This window comes from Mycetomoellerius zeteki, unplaced genomic scaffold (genome assembly GCF_001594055.1).
Source record: "Mycetomoellerius zeteki isolate Tzet28-1 unplaced genomic scaffold, Tzet1.0 scaffold198, whole genome shotgun sequence".
Classification (NCBI taxonomy): Eukaryota; Metazoa; Arthropoda; class Insecta; order Hymenoptera; family Formicidae; genus Mycetomoellerius; species Mycetomoellerius zeteki.
This window is the reverse complement of record NW_017256936.1, coordinates 270,760-295,800: the sequence shown is the minus strand read 5'-3', so window position 1 is coordinate 295,800 and position 25,041 is coordinate 270,760. Positions and strand designations below refer to the sequence as shown.

Sequence of the window (25,041 nt, the reverse complement as noted above, 5' to 3'; positions counted from 1 at the left end):
ATCTAGAAGAATGGTCCTATCTCAGCAGATAATCATAAAACGGTTGCAAAACTGTTGAGTCTGCTGAACGCAGCCAGTGTGATTGATCCATTATTGGTCAACAGCAGTTGGGTCGGCTTGCAGAGTCGGTAGTCTGATACGGGCTTAAGGCCGTAAGCAAATCGGCCAATCACAGTCGAGCGTTTAAAAACGCGAAATCTTAATGCGTGGTCTACAATGGGCAGTAGCAGTAGTGAATTAAGGAGTAGGTGCAGAAATCGACTAATCGTAGTTGATTATCTTTCTCACATTCGATTATGATTGGTTGATTTCTGCGTCTACTCCTTAATCCACTACTGCTACTGCCCATTGTAGACCACGCATTACAGTCTCATCCATTACTGCTACTGCCATTGTAGACCATGCATTAGGCCATCACACGTACAAAAATTTTAGTCGTAATCGTAAGTTCGCAAACAAATCGACCAATCACAATCAAAATTACGATCTCGCGTTTTAAAATGCTTGACTGTGATTGGCCGATTTGCTTACGGCTTTACGATTACGACTAAAATTTTTGTACGTGTGATGGCTTTTATGCGGGGTCTACAATAGAAGTCGTAGCGGTCGTAGGGTCTTAAGTCGTAGAAAATTGATCAATCATAGTTGATTATTCTTCTCATATTCGACAGTGATTGGTCAATTTTCTATGACTTAAGACCCTACGATTGCTACGACTTCTATTGTAGACCCCGCATTAATTTTGATTGCGATTGGTCGATTTGATTGTGACCTTACGATTCCGACTAAAATTTTTGTGTGATGGCCTTAAGACCGGATTATGAATTCCATCCTACGACCGCTACGACTTCTATCGTAGACCCCGCAAAACGTGGACGGGATCGTTTTGCTTCGATTTCCATGTGAATAGATACTTCCGGTATCGCGCGCAGCGGTCCTTCCGCAAACAGCAGGCGGTGCAACGTGGCGCGTTGAGGTAAGTTAAGTTTACTTTTGCTTCGATTGCCTGTCTGACGGAACATCGCACACGCACACAGAGCCCAATAAAGAGCGATGAAAAGCGGTACTGGCTGCGCTGTTGGGCACTAGTTGGTGCCTTGGTGCATCAGGGAAGGGGGGCCCTGCGGTCACGTGACCGAGCTGCGTTTTGAGCGCACTAACCCAGGTACGATAGCGAATCTGTTGTTTTTCTCGTGGTTTTTCGCGCGCCGCGGCCCCAAGCGCCGAGGTGCCGTGAATCCCGCACGCTTCCGCTCCCCGTCGCGCCTGCCGAAGCATCCGCACGACGTCCACGACAGCCGTGAGTTAGACGCAAAGATTCTTTCGCCTCTCGGCCATTCCGAGAGACTCCGTCGGGATCCATTGATGCACCGTCGCGGCGATGCTTGACAAGCCTTCCTCTCGCATAGCAGAAATGGCGTCCACCGTGCACATGGCCCGTTGAAAAATATTCTCTTCCACGAGAGTAATCGCGCGTTGTTACCAGAAGCTTCTTTGTGCGCGTGTCGCCTCTTGGCTTGGCGTGAGCCTGCTATCCTTCCGTACCGCCTCGTTTTCTTTCTCTCTCTGTCCTCTCCTCTCCTCTCTTCTTTCCTCTCCTCTCTCTCTCCTCCTCCCTCTCTTTATTTCATTTCTACGCACGGCGTTTCGCGGCGTGCAACGGCGTGCGAGCGGTTGACGACGCGCCCGACGGGGTGTTTTCCGTTCCTTTTCTTTTTATTCTTTTACCGAAACTCCGCCGCGCGACGGAATAAGAGACTCCTCCGTGAAAATTCCGACGGAAAATTCCGCGACCGACGTATAGTGCGTTTCCCGCCGAGCCTCGCCTCGCCGTTGGGTATCCTGACGCGTTTGCGTTCAAGACACGCGTCGCAAAAGCACGCGATCCTCTTGACGTGGCTCGCCAGACGTCCCGTGAAACTTTTATACGCGTGTACTCCACCACGTAACGTCATCGTGAGCGACGCGATTTTCTCGTTATCGCCATAAATCGTCGAGGTGATAAGTGTTAATATTCGTTCAACTTTCGTCATTTTCCCTGAGGCGGATCCCACATCTTCCGTTTATTGTTATCGGATGCCCCTAATCTGGTGCTTTCTCATTAGTACGTATTCTACAAGCGTAATTTATCTCTGTCCACCAAAATTTTTGTATCTAATTCCTTGGAAGTGGCAATCGGCAAAACTTTAGTAGCAGTTTGATCAGTTTTAATTTAACACAAGTTTAGATTTATTTTGCAAAGCTTTGTTGTTCATCTTCAAATATATCAGTAGTGATATGAAGATCTTACACTGGCTTTGTTTTCACAAGATGAATTTGGATTAATTCATAAGTCTAAAGAGAAACTAACTTTTCTATATTTTACATACAGATTTTATGATAACGATGTATGAGATTTATATAGAATGATATTTGTATAGATATTTAATTAATTCGAGTCACAGAATTATAGTAAGGAAAATACAGGAGTAGTTAATATATAGGTTGGGGATTTAAACATTATTTTTAGAATATTTGTAAATATAATTCAATTTTTGGTACTGTTTGTTCTTAAAAAGTTATAATAATTGCTTTGCGTAGCAAGGTGCTTGCTGTATAATCAGATTGTAACATTTCTGTGGTCTTTGTGTCTTTAGCTCGGATCTACAATAGATTTTGAAGCCTTAAGCCATAAGGAATAGATGAATCACGATCAGTTATTCTTGCATTCGACTGTAGTTGGTCAATTTCTTATTGCTTAAGGCTTAAAACACCTATTGTAGATCCAGACTTATTAATAACGCTTCTAAAAGTATACTATATGACCACATGATTTGCATTATCGGAAATCAATCATAATTTGATTTGTATAAATAATAAACTATCGCATTATAACAGCAAATGTATTCTGTTTCAGACTGTAAATAGGGAGTGTATATAGTGTGATACGGTGAGTGCTTAGGTACGTGGGATTTTAGTTGGCAATGAGTTCAAGCAACAAATCCTTGGTGTCCTCTGGTGGAAGAGGCACCAATAAAAATAAATCACAACAACATGGCAAATCTGATCATCATCATCAAACTAAATCATCAGATTCGACCAAGCATGACAAGGCTCAGGTTGGTCTAAAACAAATTTGTTTTTATATTGACATATTAGTTTGATAAATACATTCCCAAAATGGATTACAGTCTCATACTACAATATTGTATATTCTCTTAAAAACTTTTAACCAAGTAATATTACTTATAAAATAAAACATACATGGGATGTCTGAGATTACCAATTATAAGTCAATTGTTTTTACATAATCATGTCATCTCATTACATTATTGTAATGTAAATCTATAATAAAAATACAAATATTAATTCCTATAAGTAAATACATATTTTTAACATGATAGATTACTATTTTACTTCTGACGAAGTATTAATTTTATCTATGAGGCTAAAACATAAATAAGATGTATAAAAAATACATATATACATATATATAAAATAACATTGTAATGTCAAATGTTCTAAAGAAAATTGTAACGATTGTTATATAGCAAAACACAAATCAAATGCGCAACGCGCAAATCATCGATACCAGAATGGCGGGAGGTGAGGACCCTGTTCTGAAGGAGCGCATTAAACAGGTCATGGATATGACTCGACGTTCGGAAGATGAAGTGATCATGGCTCTGCACGATAGTGACGGAGATTTGGACCGCGCTGTTAACGATCTTCTGGAAGGAGTGAAAACAGAATGGGAGGTTAAAAAGAAGAAGCCTCGTCAGCCTAGCGGTTCTAAGCAGACCACAGATCAGTCGGGCGGACAGGACGACAATGGCGATTGGGAGGAACGACGTAACCAACGTGGCGGTGGTCCTCCGCGTATGCGCGGCCGCGTTAATCATGACAATCGTGGATGTTAGTTTACATTTTTTTTTAATTCAATTTTATTATTTGAGCCACTTAGGAATAGATATATACAATCTAAGATCTTTTTCTCTTGGTTGATTCTTATTGTGCAACAAGATTACAAAGAATCCTACTTTGTTATTTTATGAATTGTAAAATTGTTTGGGTAGGGCGCGGACGAGAAAATAAGGAGAACGAAAGGAACATGGAAGATGGTATGCGTGATGGCAGCTATAGCAGAAGAGGCAGGGGTGGATCCGGAAGATCAGGTCGCGGATGTCGTAGCGGGGGCCGAGGTCTTGGTCCAAGAACATTTGCAAACCGTAACGATCCATCATCTGCCTCCGCTGCTCATGGTTTTAATCGGCCCATTGAAACCTGGACAGGCAGCGAGGAACAACAACAAAGTATTCAAGAACCAAAAATGGGTGAGTTTTAATCTGCACTTGAGTCTAAATATGGCGAAAACTATTTTTCTTCCACTAAACTGATCATTATATATGTACGTTATATAAATGTTTTGTTGATTTTACATTATCAAATTGATTTGCCCTTTATACATATACATATAGGTATATAAAACATGATCAAACATATTACGTATACACATATATGTGTATGTACATGCGTGTCGAACATATTACATCAAATATATTACAGCTATACGATAAACTGTATATATAGATGCTTGGAATAATTTGGACTCTACAGAAGACTGGGATAACGAGGAGTACACAGGATCTTTGGCAGATACTAAAGTCTTCACACCGAGCACGAACATCCTCGAAGCTCCACCTGTTTTGGAAGAACAAAAGCCACAGGAAATATCATCCATGCAAACCAGTCAGGGGGTTAATTTGTCACTGCTTCAACAGGAGGTAAAATTTTATCAGTATATAAATATTTTTAGATACATCTTGTTGCCCATATTTGAATAATTGTATTTTTACATTATTTATAGGAACTACCAAAATTGTCGGATATGTCTACAATGCAGCAGCAGAGTTTAATACAACCTCAACAACAACAAGCCCAACAACAAGTATTGGGCTTGCCAACGATGCAACTGTCACAGCAACCTAGCGCTATTAGTGGCGTACTAACAGCGGCACAAACTCAATATCTGACGCAACTTACTCAACAGACGAGTGAAAACTTGAAAGCAGCTGCACAAACGTCGTTTTCATCATCTATGTCCAGTCAGGTATTGCAATATTGCTATATTTTTATAAGTTCTCAAAGTTGTATGTAATTAATCTTTTTGTGTTGAACTATCTGACATTTGAAATGGCCAATGCGCTTGTATTTACAGCCCCAGAGACAAACGAAACAACGTCCAAGAGTACCTCCACCGTCAAAAATACCATCGAGTGCTGTGGAAATGCCTGGTGATGCGGTCAACAGCGGAATCGGTTTTCTTGATGTACAGTTCGGCGCGCTTGAATTCGGTAGCGATTCCAGCTCCATCGACGGTTCGGCGAATGAAAAATACAACTCCACAAATAATACAATCGCCGGTGTAGACATTTCTTCCGGTGCGAATACTGCGAACACTGCCAATACGAGTAATTCGCTCGACATCGAAACTACGCAGACTTCCACCACACCCTTCAACGCCAGCTCACAGATGGTAAATTTCGCTTTTGTTAAATTGTAGTTATTTGTATGTCTTTCGGTATATCAGATTACAATTATACTTTCAGTTACAGAGTACCGACACTCTGCCAGCATCCAATGAGCATACGATTAGTTCCCAAGGTTTCACTCGTGGAAGCAGTAGTGGCCAAAGCTTGGATATAACCAAGCAAGATTTCACGTCGCAAGTCTCACCCGGAAATGCACCAACGTATGGTGGTACGACGACCTATCAGCCATCGCAAAAATCATCTTTCCAGCCGTCGAGTGGTACGCCAAACACCTACAATGCATATTCGACTAATAACCAATCTCAGTCTAGCTTCCAAAATGCGTCAGGCGCTAACGCGAGTAGCTATTCCGCGACAGCAACAGTTTCACAGGCGAGTTACAACTCGTCAACGTCGTTTCCGCAATCCAACACGTCAAATTTCAGTCAACCTTCTCCTTCCGCATCGGCGTCCGCGACTTCCGGTTACAATCAGCCCACCACTAACAGTCAGGTATAATTCCATCGTACCAAGAATGCCAGAGATGTATGAGTACAGCTTCTACAAAAGTTAAAACAATTTTTATTTGGTAGGTTTATCCGTCCGCAAGCGGATATGTACCTGCTACAACATCACAATATCCAGCGCAGGCTACCAACACCGTATCAAACAGCAATGCGGGGTATCAAACTTACCAGCCTCAATATCAGTCTTCAATAGCAGTCACGACATTCACATCTCCAATAACGCAAAGTTCCGGTTACCAGAGTGCCACGCAGTCTGTTAGTACAAATTTTTGCTGTATCTTTTAGTATAGCTTATACAGCTTGATAACACAAATTTATGTGTAAAATATTAATAGGTGTACGCGAATCCATATGGAAGTTATGCCAGTCAACCGCAGGCAGCGTCTCACAATCACAAATTGAACAGCACTGCGACGAAGGATTCACAGTACGATAGCAGTGCGACGACGTCAAACAGTTCTCTCGCGACGACCAGTGCACCAACGTTGGGCCTGACCTCGACGTCTGTCAATAGTTCACAGACTAAAGTGACGAATTCCAACGGTTAGTAAATTTTCGTTTTTTTTGCTATTTGAAGTTTTCTAACGAACAAAGTACTGTTATTTATTTGTTACCTTAGAACTTGTTTTTGTTTTAGTTCTTTTATTACAGTGGATATTTTACTAAAGATTCCTATACAAGATAAGAGTTGAATCTTTTTTACTTAAAAGATGATTGCTTTAGGATTGAGCCATTCAACATATTAAACGGAATAATCCATTTTAACGAAAAGATATATCTTTTTCAGCGGTTCCAAAAAGTACGTCGAGCGGAGTGGTGACGGGTAGTGGTACCGGCAACATGACAGGCGGTGGCGCGGCCGGAAGTATGACGCCGATGCTTAGTCATCCGTATATCATGGGCCAAGCGGGTGTACCATATGCTGCTTTCCAGCAACCTGTGTACAGTTACGAAGATATACAGCTTGTACAACAGAGAATACCACACATGGTCAGTCACTTTTCGATCTGGATCAGTTAATTTATTTCTCTCTCTATTCATTCAAATATAAATGCATTGCTCTCTGAGTAACGCTTCTTCGGGGCATTATACACACACACACACACACGCACACGCACACACACACACACACACACACACACACACACACACTGAAACAATAATATATTATATTATAATTACACATTGCTGTTACAATGTGTGTATATACTGCTTCGAAGCGCTTACTCTATTTTATGTTATTATCTAGTACGAAAATTCCTGAGGTAATCGTTTCTTTATTGCTTGGTAGCTGCTCGTAATTCCAATATTCTTTCCGAAACGTTTCAAACTCCTATGGATGCCTTCACGACAACACCGTAAACTCGTTCTTATTTCTCTGTAGTAAGATGTTTCGTTATAAAATAATTACATTGATAAAGACAGATCGGTTTTTCGACACTACTGTGCAAAAATGTCTTCTCGATGATGGAAAGATGGGAAAAATATTCCTGAAACTTATTTGATATACTTTTAACTACGAAATTGTTTCGATCTCCGATCTATCTTTACTTATTTGTTTTCCTTCTTTGTCTTGATTGACTTAATTGTAGGCTGTGTACGAATGATGTCACGTATCTCAGATTATATAAAAAATATGCATTATATTTCCGTGTGATAATATATGTATATATATATATATATATATATACCCCGGGTGTGTCCTCCCCTGAAGACCCGAACAACGCTTAAGGGGAGATTCCTGAGATCATTTTGAGATGAAAATTCTAATCTCCTTAAGTCTTATTCGGGTCTTTATGGGACGCCCGGTATACAGGGTATCCGGAAATTAGCGCATCAAAATATCATAGCAAGACAGAGCGGACTAAACTGAGTCGGAAGAGTCGAAATCCTCTACCATTTTGCAATTTTTACAATAGTTAACGAGATATTAATTATTAAAAATCGCTGAATATTGGTTTTCAATAATTTTTTATTCAAATACTATTTCAAATACTATCAACTTTACAGAAAAACAGCGAGAGACAAAAATTGTTTATTTTTTTCTCATAAAGTTCTGAGGATTTTTTCAGAATTTTTTCAGAATTTTTTCAGAATTTTTTAATACCGTATTTTCTCATGTCGGTAAAAATAAGAAAATGCAGTGAAAAGATGCAGTAAAAAGATGATAAAGGGATGCTGGAGTGACCAAATTATCACATTATAGTCGTATAAAAATCTTTGAATTGACTCAACGGAATAAAAAATCCTTTTATGGGATTAAAGTAGACCCAAAATTAGGTGATACAGTGGACCTTGTACTAAAATCGAAAAAAAGTTCAAAACAATTTTTTAACATTCTTTTGATTTTAGTATAAAATCTATTGCACTACCTCTTAATTTTGCATCTACTTTAATCCTATAAAAGGATTTTTTATTCCGTTGAATCAATTCGAAGATTGTTATACGACTGTAATGTGATAATTTGGTCACTCCAACATCCCGAAAATAAACAATTTTTGTCTTTTGTAGTTTTTTTGTAAAGTTGATAGTATTTAAGTAAAAAATTATTAAAAATCAATATTCAGCGATTTTTAATAATTAATATCTCGTTAACTATTGCGAAAATTGTAAAATGGTAGAGGACTTTTCAACTCAGTTTAGTCCGCTCTATCTTGCTATGATATGCTGATGCACTCATTTCTGGACACCCTGTATATATAAAAATGGTTGGAGGTTTTACTATACTCTTTAGCTTGTTGTTTGATTCGAATATTTTTGATTATATAAACATGGGAAGCGTGTCAATAGCGGGAAGCGAATGTACTCGTATGTGTATTGCGACTGTACGCGTAATTAGTAGCTCGATCTATCGGTTTAAGTCGGATGAGAGTACTTTGAGTACTTTTTACACATAGCAATAGACCCAAACCGCATGTTACTTGTCCCAGCTCGGTACGCGTAGAAATTAGTTAGCCTTCTCTTGTATTTGGAGTACACAGTGTATGCATGTAGTTTTGTGTTTGGCCTTCCTGACTAACGTGCAGCCAACTACTGGTTACTATGACGCGGCTCTGGGCTATCAGACGACTGGTCCTGCTACGAGTCTCGGTGGTGGCAGAGGTGATGCCCTATCTGGTGTGCAAGGTGTACAGGGTGTCCAAGGAGTCCAAGGAGCCTATACCAGTATTAGCGACGCCAGGTTTGCTAGAAACGACAGCAACGCATCGCCAGTTCCTTCCACTATGTCGCAGCAGGTGAGTTTCGTTGACCAGCTTAGAGTCGTCGCTAAAAAAAAAACGTGATGTCTAAAAATTTCAAATCTTATGGGATTTGCAGACCGCCACGCAGCATCAACAACCAATGATAAATCCTACTCTTCCTCCGGGATACGCATACGCATTTACTTACGGTAGCGGGATTATGCCGGGAGGTTTTCAATATGGAACTCCTGCCATTTATCCGGTAAGTTTTGTGCTTCCAACGAATACTTTGCTGTTTGTGGCTCCTTCTGAAATGGATCGACGAATGCTAAGATCGAACTGATTTATATCATAGCAAATAGCAACGGCCGGCAACGCCGGGACAAATAGCGGCGCGTACAGTGCTAAGTCGGGTAGCTATGGATCTGGTTATGGCGCCGGTGCGAGCTACGATGCACTGGCTTCCGCTGGCCCGTCTGGAGAATATAAGGGAGCCGGTAGTAGTTACACCGGAACTCAAACCGGTAAAACTGGCACTTCCACGGGAAACACTAATACCGCTGGTTCTTCCGCAACAGACATCAGCGCTACGATGTACGCCAAGAGTCATGTTGCTCTTGGTAAAGTGAATGTAAGTAGCACATTTCAAAAGTAATCGTTGTTAGAAACGTCTGTATGTTACGCGCGTATGTTCACTCAATCGATCCTTTTAGTCTTACGAAAAACAGACTTTCCACTCGGCTACGCCACCACCGTTCGGTCTTACGGGTAGTCAAAATGCTGGTTTGCCCGGTGGTTACGGTGCCCCGCACTTATTCATCCCGACTATACCACACCAGCTGCATCAGCCGCTTCATCAGGATGGCGGCAACAGCGGCAACCAAAGGTCCAACACGAGTTCGCAGAACAAGGCTCAAGCGAAGCCTGGATATAGTCCTAGTTATTGGACCGGTAGCAACTAAACACAAAGAAAAGCAAAAGACAAAGTTTTGAACGCGACATAAAAGAAGGACGAAGTAAGACCATAACATCCTACTAGTAGAATAACAAATCGTCCTTTGTCGTGAAGCGCGATTGTGTGACATAGAGACTTTGACGTTGTCAATAGTTAAAAATGACGCATAAAATTGATAAACGAGAGACTTCACTTTTTTTTTTGAAAATAACACGAGTCAATGTGGAATGAAGAGTGAATACTTTTGAAAATTGAAAGGTATATGCAATTATTGACCGGATGCTTCCTTCAATAGTAATGAATAACCAATTTTCGTCCCCTCCTGTGTATGCTGTATACTACATTCACTTGTACTTGATAATTTATTTGTTCAGTTTAGCACACTCGCAAACTTCTCCAAGAGACTGGCGTAGAGCGCGATATCACAATAAAATAATTCCTTGCATTTTATGCGGTGATATACGTGCAAATCCTATATGTAATAATTTGCATATTCCTTCTTAACTGTGAATTGCACTCGTGCCAAATGAAATTGTAGCGTTTGTAACGCGATGGATTGCGAAAGACGGATTATCGTCTGTATAGATTCCGTGAATTCCATGACGCGACCATGTCACAGAATTCATGATAAATCATCTGGCACGTCGTAGGATATGACGAAGCCAGTATCGCGATCTTCTCGTATGATGCACCGGAAAAGAAACTAGAAGAATAACATCCGTCGAGTTCGCACCAGATCTCCCGTTTGTACATTACAGTGCAATTTCGAACGTATTATATTTGACTGCTAATTATAGGGTGATAATAGTGTGTCTTTATATTGTTCTCTTTTCTTTTTCTCGTGTATGTAAGCATCTTGGCTTAATAAATATGAAAAGCGCATCTTTGTGAGGTAGCATAGAGTTGTTTCCGTAAAAGGGACGAAAATAAAGATGTACGCGTGAAACGTACATACGCTTGTATAAATTTATTATTATCGCGTTTTGTAGCGTTTTTATTTTTGGTTCATCACAGCGACCTTGTGAAAAGTAATAATCGTTGCACTCGCATATACTTGGTTTAATCGCGTTACACATCTTTGTGATTAGTGGTGATTTTTATTACTCATTAATATGCATATATGGTGTTTATTCCATATTATATTGAAATTATTGCATATAATTTCGATTAAAAATGGAAAACTACATACGCAACTCGCATTATTTCTAAGTGTAGTTAAAAAGAAATCAAATATGCCACAAATATGTAGTAAAAATAGTGCACTGTTCTTTTATTACTTTTATACCTGTCTTTATCTTTTGTCTTGCTTTCCGCACATTTGATTAAATTCGACACAAAATGATGTAGGTCTTTATAAGATTGACAACAATTGCGTTTTTTATTCTATTAGAATCTCCTGAATTATGGATTATAAGAAGAGTATACTACGATTCACAAATTAGTAACTTTATGTAAAAAAATATTGCTATATTTTTTGTTCTTCGTTCATTAATTTAGGTCGGCACTTACGATGCCATAAGTCATTTAATTGATAAAAATTATGTTGAAAATTTTGTATATTATTACTATCAAGAGATTGTTTGGAAAGTATTGACATATCTGAAAACGTTACGGATTATCATTTGGCATACTAGTGCATTTCTAGATATACCAAAAAGAAAATAAATAATTTCTTTCAAGGAAAGGATTGGTTCTCATCAGATTAGCAAGTCCTAATCTTTATTATATCTCAAAGTTTTCGCAGAAAAACGTCAAAGACGTCAAATCAAAAGTTGCAGTTTTTTGACAGTTTGCTCGAAAAATAGCCGCATATTCTCGCTCATGATGCATGTGATGCAAAGTACATGATGCAGAGCACGTGATACACGCTTGAGAGATGACATGTGATGTTTTTCCATTGCAAAAAAAAAACAATGTACACGTTCTTTGTTATCTAGTATACGCAGTAGAGACGAGTTAATTTGTTTAAGAAATCATGAATGATTAAAATGAAGACGAGACTTGACATGACCGATTATTGAGACGACTGAGCATATATAGTAACGGCGTATATGCAGTAACAGTGATTAACAGCGATATTTGTATCTTTCATTACAAGATTGTAATAAAAAACAAACAAACAAAGAAAGAAAGGAAGAAAGAAAAGAAGCCATTATCGATTCCGTCTGGTGTACACATTCGTTAATATTACATTATTCATGCTGATTAGAGGTGCGCGAACTGTATAGCTATATACATATTAATCGGAACGAAATGATACACATATATTGACCAACAATGGAACACACATATTTTGAAGATATACTTTACATTTTTGCATTGTGAATAAAATGAATGATCGCAGATATTTCTCTGATGAAAGAGAGAGAAAGAGAGAGAGAGAGAAAGAGAGCGAGAGAAAAAAAAAGAACGAGAACAAGTTCAAAGCAAATACGTCGAACGAACGAGAGAAATAAATGTATGTGAATCGTTTTTCACAAAGGTGCTGTGAGAATTGTTACGACTTGCGTGTACGATAAACGTGAGGAATAATCTTTCTTCTAGCACGAATACTATGGACTGACGAGTCCGATGGTCGACAAAGCTTTACCGCTAATATAAAAGCGAGAGGTAAATAGTTGTAAGTAAACTCTTGTTAGCGATTGCATATATATACATATATAAATATATAAATACATAAACTCGTATATATATAAATATATACATAAAAAATGCGGTATGAGTAGGATGTTTTGAAAAGATTAAGACCAAATGTAGATTAGCTTCCTTTTTTTTCGGAGAAAAGTGTAAATCTGTACTCATATAAATTCTCGAAAGAAAGAAAGAAGAGAAAATTGGATTTTACATTGATTACTTCGCTATGGTCGAACGTGGACTATTATAGCCACTTATTACGAGTTAAAATACGCGTTAAAATGTACACGCAGTCGGCATCAACGAAGGAGCGATTGATGATCGACTGGGAAAAGCAAGTAACGTTTTCGTTCTATCTTAGTGTATGTTTTATAGTCGACTCTCAGACTTCATCGTGTATACTCGAATCAACTTAGGACAAAAGAAGTATACTAAGTGTAATGTATAATGGAAAGTGATGGGAAAAGATGCAAAATATTATGGGGGAAGCATTAAAAACGAAGAAAAAAAAAGAGAAAGAGAGGGATAAGATTCAGAGTTAAGCACGTTTGTTCTCATATAATTATACATTAATAATTTTTGTATTTTTGTCAAATATTAACCGAGCGAGAGAGAATGCACGATATATGCATTACTCAACTATTGCTATTATATGATTAATAATAATAATAATAGCTACTACTGTGTATAAATATGGATATATAAGAATAAATGTATTAAAGAAGTCTGGCGATTTACATATCCGTGGTGCAAATATTTGTATTATGTTCCCGTGCATTTAACGCTTTCCTCGATTTCTTTAAAATAACTTTTTCCCGATGACATAAAATTCCTTATAAATTGTAGTAAAAGTTGCTCCATTCGCAAGATATCTACTGTGCTTATTTTGAAATTCGCGGCCCGCTCGAATCGATTGATCGAAGGCGAAGAGTCTGAACATGGGTGAAAGTCGAAGAAGCGTTAGAGGATATAACCTCTTAAAATAAAAATGGAAGAAATTGTCGATACAAGTGATTTTAATCGTGAGTATTGTTAATAAACAATATCCTTTGGGAAAAGCGGAGAAAGTTGGAACAACTTCTCGAACGATGGCTGTTAAAACGATCGAAGAGGAAGACAGGAAGATAAGAAGTAAGACGTCGCTGACTGAAGAAATTACACGATGAGCGCGTTTACGATCGAATAGGATCGATTTGTCAATTTAAAATTAATCTTGAATAGTAGAAACGAAAAAAAGTCGCGCGCATTCTCAGTTACCTTATTTTATTTTATTTCCTCGGTGACTGCTTGTGTTTCTTGCGGAGATATGCGAAGTTTTGCGCTATACGCACAAATCGCGTCGTGTTTTTTCGTGTAGTTAATAGAAAAAAAGGTTGTGTCTCTTGAAATGCTTTTGTGAAATATTACAAAACGTTACGCGTATATCGATGACAGAAGTACAAATCGGTAACGTCGAGGCTGGAACATCGCGGAAGATGGCTACTACGTGGCATCAACAGGTATTTGCACTCGACGCAAAGTATAATACACTGCGGGCTAATAAGCTCCCCAGTCTGGGTATGTTTAACGTTTGTTTTTACTTACATTATTTTAATCAGTTGAGTTAGCTTTCATTATTTTTGAGTTTTCCTGTTATAGGTATGTTATACATTCGTCGAAGGAATCAACTGCTTAGGGAGAAATTTTCTACTGATCCAGAGATTGGCGCACGATACTTGAAATTACGGTCAGAACTATTACGGCGACGTTATGGAGAAAAATTGGAGCAAAACAGTGTGGGAAGTCGCACTATAAGTGAAGAATCGTCGGAAAACAGAGCGAGATATCAGCATGTACAACGAAAATCAACAGCAGAGAATTTTGCATTCGCCGGAGTCCATCATGTTTTTGATCAGCACAAGGTGGCTGTAACAATGCTCAAGTTTGCCAATAATGATAGGTCCAAATTATGTTGCGCATCGTTGGATGGTACATTGTCAATATGTGAAGTCGTCAGTACACCTCCAAAGGTGATTGCTCTTTTGGAGGGCCATCGTAACGGTGTAACTGCACTTGATTGGAGTATCAGCAACGATCTGATTGTTTCTTCCTCTTTGGACGCGACAATAAGGCTGTGGAGAGTATGCACGGATGTAGAGCCGGTTTGTTTGCGAGTAGTGGACGATCAACAGCGAGCAGAAGTCCTCTGCTGCAATTTCATACCTGCCAATAATAATTTAATAGTAGCTGGCAATTCTCAAGGATTGATCCAGACCTTGAATGTATCTACCGGCATATATACGCGCGGTGGATCCTGCAAAATCGGCGGAAAGGTCAGTTTTATCTCTATATAGGAAAAGAGCGATATTTAAAAAGCAAGCGTATAAATGGCTTTGTCGCGATTTTAGATTCTTTCCCTGGCATGCGAGGGCAGCGGTGGTTCAATGATCTGGGCAGGCAATGACAGAGGCGTTATAGTGGCTTTTCGACTAGAAACTGGCATAGGACGGTTGACAAAATTGCAAAGAGTGCAGGAGATTGGTGGAATGATAACCAGTCTCTCCTGGCGTTCTTGGCTATCAAAGGATGCTCCTTGGGCTGCTTTATTAGTAAGCAGCGCGTGCAATGCCGTACTATTATATCGTGTTGCAAACAATCATGGTTCTTTATACTTTTGGAGAAAGTATCCTATCAAACATAGGTTATTATTTTTATCATGTAAAAAAAAACTTCGTGTTTTTTGTTTATGATATAATACTGTATATTTGCGTGTACTTTTTGTAGACTATATCCCTTGAGGTCTACTTTCTGTCCACAAATGGGCGCGTGCTTAATTGAAGATGGTGCCGTTCACTTGTTGGATTCAGCGAGAGAGGGGAAGGCCGCTAGGATCAATCGACTGCACGGTCATGCAACACCTGCATTAGCTTTGTCTTTTAATTATGACGAATCTTTACTCGCATCTGCGGATCATGACGGATTGATTATCCTATGGCGTAATCATCAACGTAATTTATAAAAAGTTGTGAGGAATTTTATCAAACTAAAAAAATGGCTCGCATTCAGGTTCTTCGGGCTTTAAAGCAAATTACAAAAATATTACGACATAATAATAAATATGCCAGTGTAAAAAACGATGTATAAATGTATAAAAATTTATCTAAGATATATTTAGAATAAGATTTTACTATTATTATATATACATTTGTACATATAATAAAAGATGTATATTTAAATAAAAATAAAAGTATTGTATATAAAAAATTAGAATACTTAAAGATGGTTTTTGATGGAATAAACTGATATCTTCTGTATAACAATATATTAATTGTTCTCTATTTTAGCTTATGTCATAGTGAGCACAAAGCAGTATCAGTAATAATAAGTGTGGTAATAGCGAGAAACGTCTGACAGCACTCACGGTGCTACGGTAGCAGCGATTTGTTTCTATTTCTTAATATCGCGTGCATCGTGAAACGACAGTGGCACAAATTCCCACACGGTTTTCTTACGATACTAAACTATATTTGCATTTCGATACTGTTTCATTGATTCGTTCTAATTACAACAGTCTCTTTATGTTCCAGGACGAATAATTATACAATTATACAGAGATACATTATTGCAAACAAATATTTGTAAAAATTTCTCTAAAACAGCATTTGCGATCGTACTCATTTTATGGTTTATCGAGTTTCCGCGAATATTTTAGATCTATAGAATATCCTTTACACACACAATGTATCATATTGAACTTATTAACAGTTACTTGTTTGTATTGCACACTTTTATATGGTATCGTGAAGCAAATATACCGTAAACGCACAAAGTTATCTGTTAGCAGAAAGGTATCTGAGATTCCTGTTCGAGATTCGATTTCCGTTATATTACTACAGTAAAGGCAAATGTTTCTATAATATGATCGCTTTTTTTTATCACGCATTCGAGTAAAATAAACCGGTTTGAAGGATTCTCGCTTTAGTACAATATACGCGAATTTTCAACTCAAATATATTTGACAATGCAAGAGCTTTTGTCTTGTTTCTCATTAAATATAATATAGTTCCAAATCCAATATAAAACATATCAATGTACGCACTATACTCTTCTCATCACAGATCTATAATAAAAGTAAAAGTCTATCAATACATCGTGTATATATCATATAGAAAATTAGTCGTGCAAATATTTTCATGTTTTTCCTTTGCCACCTTGAATCCTTAAAAGTGGGATGGCAGTCCCATATACTTTACTATACAATACTTTGATAGTAGAGAGCAGATTTGTTAATAATGTAATTAATATCAAGAAATATGACAATGAGTGTTGGCAAAGAAGAACAAGATGACGTGAAAGACGGTTATATGGAGTTTCTTATAGAGGAGTCACAAAAATAATTGTTCTACATAGGCACTACTGCTCGTTTAACAATTACACTATAAATAATAATTATTTACACGCATAACGAATTGTTCATCGTAATTCGATGTAGCTTCTACAAATCGATTGTTAGAATTAATACTCATATGTCCACTTTTTATACAGCTCCTCCATTGTTATTTACTTTGTTCTACCATGACTACCGTCATACGAATAAGCTTTATTAATAATATAAAGCCGCGACTATTTATATACGTTTTTCCGTATTTGTTACAGAACAGTCATAACAACTTCGCTAACAAGATCCATTAGACAACCGATCGATTTGTATAGCCTCGAGTAATATTGGCTACATCTTTCTTATATACATTTGTTCGAGATTCGTGTCGTAGTAATAATCTCATCGGTGATAATCAACCAGATCGCGTGTGCGCTAACAAAGAGAATCACCACATTTTCACGACGAGATTGTTTCGGACGGATTTGTGTATACTAACTGTCCTAAAATTCCATTACAGACTTTAGTCTCATTTTAATCACGAGCTAAAACACTGCACTTCTCGGTGGGCTCCAGCGTCTCTTGACTATCACACTGAGAAATTCTTGTAGAAGATGAACCGACCTGAACATCTTCATGAGGCACCTTTGGCAATGTGTCATTTATTGAACTCGATACAATATATTGGTCCTGCGTGACGACTTTCTCTAAGAGTTCCGGTTCGTGATTCTCTTTAATATCTATTTGCTCGTCTTCGAGCGATTGTCTCGCAGGAACAAATGGGGCGGACGGTATTCCATTCGACGATACCAAGTTTAATTTCAAACGATCTCTAGTGTGTCTTAACTCTCCTAACTGATGCTGCTGACATTGGTCATATTCATGCGCGAAATCAACGTTGTTCTGGTGCAGCTCTTGTCGGCAACTATCTGTTTCATCCTGATCGTCGGAAAATGAAGCCGCGTTTGCACCAGGAAAAAATTGGCTGACGTACTTACTTTCACCAGTTTGAAACTGAAAGGGTCGATTTGAACTAGATACAAAAAATTCTTCGTTTCCTGTAACAAAAGTAAATGCCATCTTGCATTATATAGAAATTGAAAAAAAAATATGTGACATATTGTATAAAAAGCCTTGGTGAATTCACACATACCAACATGATTGGCATCATCATAATCTAACGGATATAGGTCTAATCGTGGTTCATTCATCATTTCTTCCCAATCTATAATATAAAGAATAGTAAATGAATCGTTTATTTTTATTCCAATCCAGACATTTGTCTTTCTAATGTTCAACTTGAGAGATATTTTTCATAGATGCAAAATGTTTATCGACTGTATGCAAAAAGTATACCAGAATATGACGTTGGTTCCGAGTTGGTAATAGTATCCGCTTGACTGTCCGCTGGTAATGTTTCCTTCGGGTACTCATACACGCACTGATAGCGTTGTTTCTTGAACCACACACTCTTCTTCTGATCCTAGACAAATCATGCATTGTCAATTCGATCGTAGGGAAATATATGCTTATACCTATATTTAGCATGTTTAGTGTGTACATTCATGAAAAGTATGTGCGCTAAGTACCTTGAAAGAGTCACGGGAGAGGAATGTTAAAACTACATGCATTGCTCTGTACTTAAGTAATCGACACACCTACCAACTCATCCTAGCGGCGATCAAAAGAATGAGAAGAATATCATTAATGATCACTGATTGTGATATAAGGATATGAGTGCGAATAATTTTGTATATGTAATATTTATTATTTGTATAGTATTTACTCCTGATTTTAACGTTTTGTCCGGAGACCTCAGTGCCGATCGATGTGGTGCTAAAGCAGCATTCCAGGCCGAAGGTGTAAATTCTTCTTCCTCCTCTTCGTCCTCGACAGCTAATTCTTCTAATTCGGCACTCGTCGCTGTATTCGTTTTATCGTTATTCACAGTACTTTTGATTCGTATCTGCTCGATGTGTAGCTCGTTATACCTCTATAAGACATAAGTTTTGATCGAGATTTGGGGAGAAAAAAAAAACAAGAGATATTTAATGCCATATTATTTTTGAAACGACATACCTTCCACACAAATTCACCGGAACTAGAACTGTTATCCTCATCTTCTTCTCCATCTTCATCTTCTTCCTCCTCCATTTCCTCTTCTTCCTCCTCTTCGTCTTCATCTTGACTACAGCATTCGCGTTCGGTAACAAAACTCGTCGACATCAAATCGTCTTGCAACGGTAAAGGTAAAGGCAAAGGTAGTGGGAAAGACGAAGGTAACTGTTGCCATTTGGATTCTTCCTCAGGACTCGGTAACGGCGCACCTCCACTCGTTTTCACGATATGCGACTTATCCTCTAACGGACGTGTTACTGAACAAGTGTAATCTAAATTTTCCTCCTCGGACAGATCGCCGTTCGTCGTATCTCGATCGTCATCCTGCAATCGTCCCTCCAACAATATCATTTCATTCGTACGAGTATCCACCAACAGCATATCTTCGGACGGCACCGATTCTCTCGAAGCGACGGACGTTTCTCTAGAATTCGACACTAAAGACTCAGAAGTGACTGTACTTTCTCGCTCTTCTAGGATAGGACTAAGCGGCGTTCCATATACATTGTACCTGGACGTAATAGAAAAAATTCATATTATACTAATAAATAGAAAAAAATTACTATTTAATTTTTTGTTAAATCTATTTTCAAAGATCCATACCTGATCGAAATGTCTACACCTCCGCTAACTTGATTGGCTAAATCTTCGCCATCTTCATCGTCCCACTGTTTGCCGTACGCGTCGTCAGAGATGGAAGAATTTTCGTCATCGTGTGCTTCCAAGGATTCCACGATCTGCATCTGAGCCTGAGGCAACTTTTCCCTGAGTTCGTTACGAATCGCCGTTACGAATTCTTCCTCCATACTGAACGACACATACGAGTTGTCGCTACGTAAGCTCACTGTTGAACTGTCCTCATCCTCATTTTCGTAATCTCCCAATGAGCATTCATCTCGCTGAGTATTGAGGGCGTCCAATTTTAAGGCGCGTGTTTCCACTTCTGAATAGTGTGATTGATGGATATCACTGTTCGCTGTAAATACCTGCATTTTTTCAGGAGTTATGTCCTTATTTTCCGTTTCGATGTCTTCTACCGTACTTTCATATTTCACCCGATTCGAACTTTGTTTTGTATCGTTTAAGTGAGTCGAATCGGAATTGGTAACGTCAACTTTAACAGAAATGTGATTTAAGTCAAAAGTACTTTGTTTCGAAGGCAACATATTCTTCTCGATGTCGGATGTGGAAATCACACCTTCCGTTATACTATCAGGACCAGCGGAAGTAGCATAATATTCCGCGTCGAGAATAGTGTCTAGCTCAAATAGAATTTGGAATGGTTCTTCTTCGGAATATGACGATCTGGAAACTGCAGTGCTATTTATTGAAGACAGAGGATTGCCGGATGAACAAACTGCTTCCTCTTCCTCGCAAGATTCCTTATCTCGAAAACCAGAATCGGAACTTTGTTCATCATCCGGCGTGGATAATTGCTTTCTCTCTTCCTCGTCATCATTTGGCAATGGTTTTCGTTCCGCATTTTCTACAATAGAAAAACTATCATCAGTGGTATAAATCGAATAGGTGTTACAAAACTGTGGTGCATCTGGCGTAGACGTAGTCAGTTCTGGTGCACTAGTATTATTTTGCTCAGTCGATGCGTCTATGTATTCGTTGAATTCTGCTTCATCTGAGAAGCCTGGTACTTTGTGTTGTAAAGCGGAATCTAATGCGTGATTCCAAAGTAAAACGTCTACTGTATTGGTCTCAGCATCTTTCACATTAGGAATACGGTCGCTGTCCCCTTTATTGACGAGAGATATATCGCGCATCTCATGGTCCTCCTTCTGTTCTACTTCTTCATCGGAAAACATTTGGTCAGGTACATAGCGAAGAAGGGGGACGTTTGAATTCCCATTCGACAAGAGTCTTAATATATGTTTTTCACTGTCGCGTTGCTTATTACTCACATTTACGTTAGATTGTGCGCTATTGTTATCTTCCGGAGTTTTTCTCGTATTGTCCAAAGAGAGACGTAAGATCGGCATCTGATTTTGATCTGTGATCAAAGTTAAGACCTTTGGCTGTTGTATATTTTCTATAGACCAGACTTTATTGGTAGCGTTGCTCGGTAAAGGATCTCGTAACTTCTTCAACGCTTCATCAAACTCATCTGCAGGCACGGTATGTCTAAGGTCGCTGTCGCTACCGGTCACGGGTAACTTCTTTTTGACATTCTTCTCCGACGTTTGCGCTCCCATTGACCATTCTGCGTCGGAATCAGGATCGATATGTACAAGCACCATAAGATCCGTTACAGACTTGGACTTCTGTTTGACTTTTTCAGTATATACACCCTGCTCGATTCGACCCTTCCAGCTTTCTTCCTCGGTTTCCGAGCCAGATTCTTGAAATACAGTGGCAGTCTTTATTTTGGGAATATTCCTCACTTGTTCGTCAGGTCCAAGACGAAACGAAGACTGTAATGAGTCTGTCGTTTGTGCATCATCCACGATATGAGTCCAGTAGTCGGAATCAATACTACCACGTAGATCTTGTAAGCTAGCACTGCGTACATGCTGTTTGCAAGTATTCGCGCGTAAACTCTCCCATCGTTGCTCAAAATCTATGTGTGCTGATTGTTCATTCAGAAGAATCAACTTTACATCGTCCAAGGAAGGTCTGTCTCTCGCGTTGACATTTAAACACAAGCGAATCATTTGAAATATATTTGGCGGACAATTAGTGAGATAATTTTGCAATAGTTTTGTGCCGTTTGGCACAAATTGATTTTTCAGAGATAGAATCATCTGAATGACCTGTTCGTCGTTCATATCGTTGTAAGGTCTTTCTCCCCAACTAGCGATCTCCCAAAGGAGAACTGCGTAACTCCACATATTGGCTTGTAACGTGATCTCTTGCGTTTCGATGGTAGTGTCTGTACAATTCAAACTTTCTGGCGCGGACCATCTGATAGGTAAGGCTCGGTCTCCTACTATATAATAGTCTTCGGGATATTTCTCTACACCAGTACCGTAATCACCTAACTTGGCCGATAAGTCTGGAGCAATCAAACAGTTCCTCGCGGAGAGATCCGTATGCGCAAAGCCATGATTATGCATGTGTTTTAAACCAGACGCAATATCTATCGCAATTCGTATTGGAACATTTTCCTTGGCAAGTGCTTCCCTTGACTTGCTATCGCGGTTTGATAGCAAGAAACCTTTTAAATCGCCAGCTGGACACGATTCAAATAGTAGAAGGTACGGATCGGTTTCTAGGCAAAACCCAAGTAAAGCTAAAACATTTTGGTGACGTAGTTTTAAGTACGGCGTGGCTTCGCCAAGAAACCAAGCTTTTTCTCTGGTGGTAGCTTCTTCGGTGAGAATTCTTACTACTACGCCGCCTGATTTTGATATACCTTTAGACTGTTCCAAATCTGCTCGACCTTCAACGACTTTTCCAAACCATCCATGACCTATTTCCCTAAGATATTTGAGTTTCTCTCTGGGGACATAAAGCTCGTTGGAGTTAAACCATTCGCTACATGGTTCTTGTAGAATAGAGTAATCCGTATCTTGATCCTCGATACGCGGTGCTGACAAAGGTATCGCTTTATGTTTTGGAACACTTCTAGTTCCAGATACGATCGAATCCACCGGTAAGGGTTCAAATTGAACCCTTTCAGAAGCTGCTAATGTTCTGGAGGCATCTAATTCCAATCCTTCGACAGAGTGATCGAATGCATTTTCTTGTCCTGTGCTGCTCCCATCCTTGAATTCCTATAACGATATAACAGTGTCGTTTTATGCGCTTTTGCATAGCATGCTATGATACAGACATAAAGAAATTCTTGCTAACGTACTACGCATGCTACTCATAACATATCTAAAAAGGAGTTAAAACTTAGGGCGTTTCTAATAATTTAGAATTATAAAACATAATAAAATCATTTTTAAGATTCAAAGAGATATCATTAAATTATAAAGATCTAGCCCTACAGTAATATATGCACTATTTATATGTACTAACAGTACTAAACTCTATCTATAAGAACTTATCAAATACAATCTAAATAAGAAACATAATTTTTTCATTATTTAGGAATACATATAAAATATTATTGATATATATATATATATATCAATAATAGTTTATAAATACAGAATCTTCGTAGATAGAATCTGTACCACTTTTAAGATTAGTCAAACATTAATTTTGTTTACAGTCTCGTTTTTACTGGTAATTTATGTGGCAACAGATAAGGGACCTGCAACATCAATGTTACCTGATTGTATTTTTCTGCTTTGTCCTATAATTAAAAAATGCAGAGATTGGCGTCAGAGTTCAAAAACAATGTAGAATTTGAAAACATCACTTTTTCTATGTTTCTTAGGTACAAAAAATTAAATATAAAAATCTCTCCAAACTACCTGAAATCCTTTGGGTCTTCTATGTCTTTGGCAACAAAGACATCCAGCTAAAGTTAATGCCGTGGCGGTAACGCTCGACAGAGCAATTGCATAACGCATCCAATAACGTTCCCATTGCCAGGAAGTTTGTGATGAATCTATGACAAGAATGAAGTTATTCAACGCTAACTCTGATAATATTTAGTATCGTTACTATAAAGTCGGTTTCTTTATCGTTATACTAGACTACTACTTTCTATCTACACTTTCAACAAATTTCAAATTTATGTTTAACTATTTCTTTTTAAGTATGAGTTATATCAGTTTAGTCACAAAAAACAGACTTATATATGGATGCTTTTCATTTAATAACACAAACATTTTTTCTTTCTTGGCATTCCGTGAGTAACATGACAATGTCAATTTGTGTCAACTTGTGTCACAAATGGAAAGCATCCTATGTTTTCGTTTGTCACCAGCAGTTTATTTCTTTTATTAAAAAAATCAGGAGGAAAGCAACATTTAAACTTTTCTGTCTATAGAACAGTGTACGCATATGCACATATGTGATAGAATTTAAGAAACAGCAGGTCAATTGACATTCATGACAACGGCGTGTACTCTGCGAAGAAACTTGTGAACGACGTACCAGCGACGAGCGGTGATGGTACAGGGTAGGCTGCGAGCATCGGTAGACCCACCCAAAACAGCCAGCACATCCGACGTAGGTTCTGCATCGTATACCGAGACAGTTCCTTATCATCCACGTTATGATTCAGCAGCAAGCTGGCTTAGGTCATTCTTGTGTTCGCGTTGGCGGTGGCGGCGACAAGCCGCGACCGAAGAGACGGCAATTCGATAGTCGTCACAGACGTTACACAGGTCGACAACGCGCTCATAATCTTCGTTCCGCGTGCACCCTGCACCTTCGTAGCGACAGCGCTGGCGAAAGGTAGCAAAACGTACGGTAAGGCCTATCCGGGCCGTGCATGACACGGTACTCCCGTAGTGGCGTCGCGTGACGTTGCGTCGCCGACGAGCTCTAATGACACTGGAACTACTGGAAGAAGATCACTTTGCGCATGATGTGAAAAGACATGCTTTCCTTGGTTCCTTCGGTTCCTTCTCCACGCCAGGCACTCCGCGCATCATTCCCGAGCGGAAAAATGCTCGCCTAGAGGGAGAAAGCGCCGACAGATATCTCTGTCTTCACGTGCCGATCGCACATTTATATGTCAATGTATGTACACATCTGGAGGACTTCTTGCTGCGATTTGTGTACGTTAAAAATTCATTTGACATTATTCTGCATTATTCCATGGAGTAGGAAACAATTGGGTGTGAAATATCTAGCCAGGAGAGGGGATGTATGTAGACGATTACGTGAAAAGGACATGAGAGTC

General features: G+C 38.8%; 3 protein-coding genes across 10 annotated transcripts; 2 read left to right on the top strand and 1 right to left on the bottom strand.

Moving 5' to 3' along the window:
- The first annotated feature begins 965 nt into the window (after positions 1-965).
- lig (ubiquitin-associated protein-like lingerer) lies at positions 966-11,466 on the top strand. Of its 6 annotated transcripts, none has more exons than XM_018447126.1 (15): positions 966-1,165; positions 2,897-3,098; positions 3,531-3,894; positions 4,056-4,313; positions 4,570-4,763; positions 4,847-5,089; positions 5,198-5,515; positions 5,589-6,023; positions 6,104-6,292; positions 6,373-6,580; positions 6,825-7,027; positions 9,103-9,273; positions 9,356-9,481; positions 9,575-9,850; positions 9,933-11,466. In XM_018447126.1, exons 2-15 carry the CDS (start codon positions 2,964-2,966, stop codon positions 10,179-10,181), a joined length of 3,369 nt encoding a protein of 1,122 aa, XP_018302628.1. In that variant the 5' UTR covers positions 966-1,165; positions 2,897-2,963; the 3' UTR covers positions 10,182-11,466. The 6 variants fall into 6 exon arrangements, with proteins under 6 accessions (XP_018302628.1, XP_018302627.1, XP_018302623.1 ...); XM_018447125.1 differs by having other exon boundaries at positions 967-1,165; positions 4,597-4,763; positions 9,064-9,273; positions 9,933-11,465; XM_018447121.1 differs by having other exon boundaries at positions 967-1,165; positions 9,064-9,273; positions 9,933-11,465.
- Positions 11,467-14,055: 2,589 nt separating this feature from the next.
- On the top strand, positions 14,056-15,906 carry LOC108722158 (WD repeat-containing protein 13). The gene is made up of 4 exons (XM_018447120.1): positions 14,056-14,365; positions 14,447-15,120; positions 15,196-15,488; positions 15,572-15,906. Exons 1-4 carry the CDS (start codon positions 14,236-14,238, stop codon positions 15,804-15,806), a joined length of 1,332 nt encoding a protein of 443 aa, XP_018302622.1. The 5' UTR covers positions 14,056-14,235; the 3' UTR covers positions 15,807-15,906.
- Positions 15,907-16,092: 186 nt separating this feature from the next.
- On the bottom strand, positions 16,093-24,978 carry LOC108722170 (STE20-like serine/threonine-protein kinase). Of its 3 annotated transcripts, XM_018447143.1 has the most exons (9): positions 24,288-24,978; positions 23,660-23,796; positions 23,515-23,538; positions 19,887-23,008; positions 19,245-19,794; positions 18,952-19,158; positions 18,522-18,648; positions 18,319-18,390; positions 16,093-18,223 (listed from the first exon to the last, which is right to left on the bottom strand). In XM_018447143.1, exons 1-9 carry the CDS (start codon positions 24,373-24,375, stop codon positions 17,700-17,702), a joined length of 4,851 nt encoding a protein of 1,616 aa, XP_018302645.1. In that variant the 5' UTR covers positions 24,376-24,978; the 3' UTR covers positions 16,093-17,699. The 3 variants fall into 3 exon arrangements, with proteins under 3 accessions (XP_018302645.1, XP_018302646.1, XP_018302647.1); XM_018447144.1 differs by lacking the exon at positions 23,515-23,538; XM_018447145.1 differs by lacking the exons at positions 16,093-18,223; positions 18,319-18,390 and adding an exon at positions 18,824-18,836 and having other exon boundaries at positions 18,528-18,648.
- Positions 24,979-25,041: the final 63 nt, after the last annotated feature.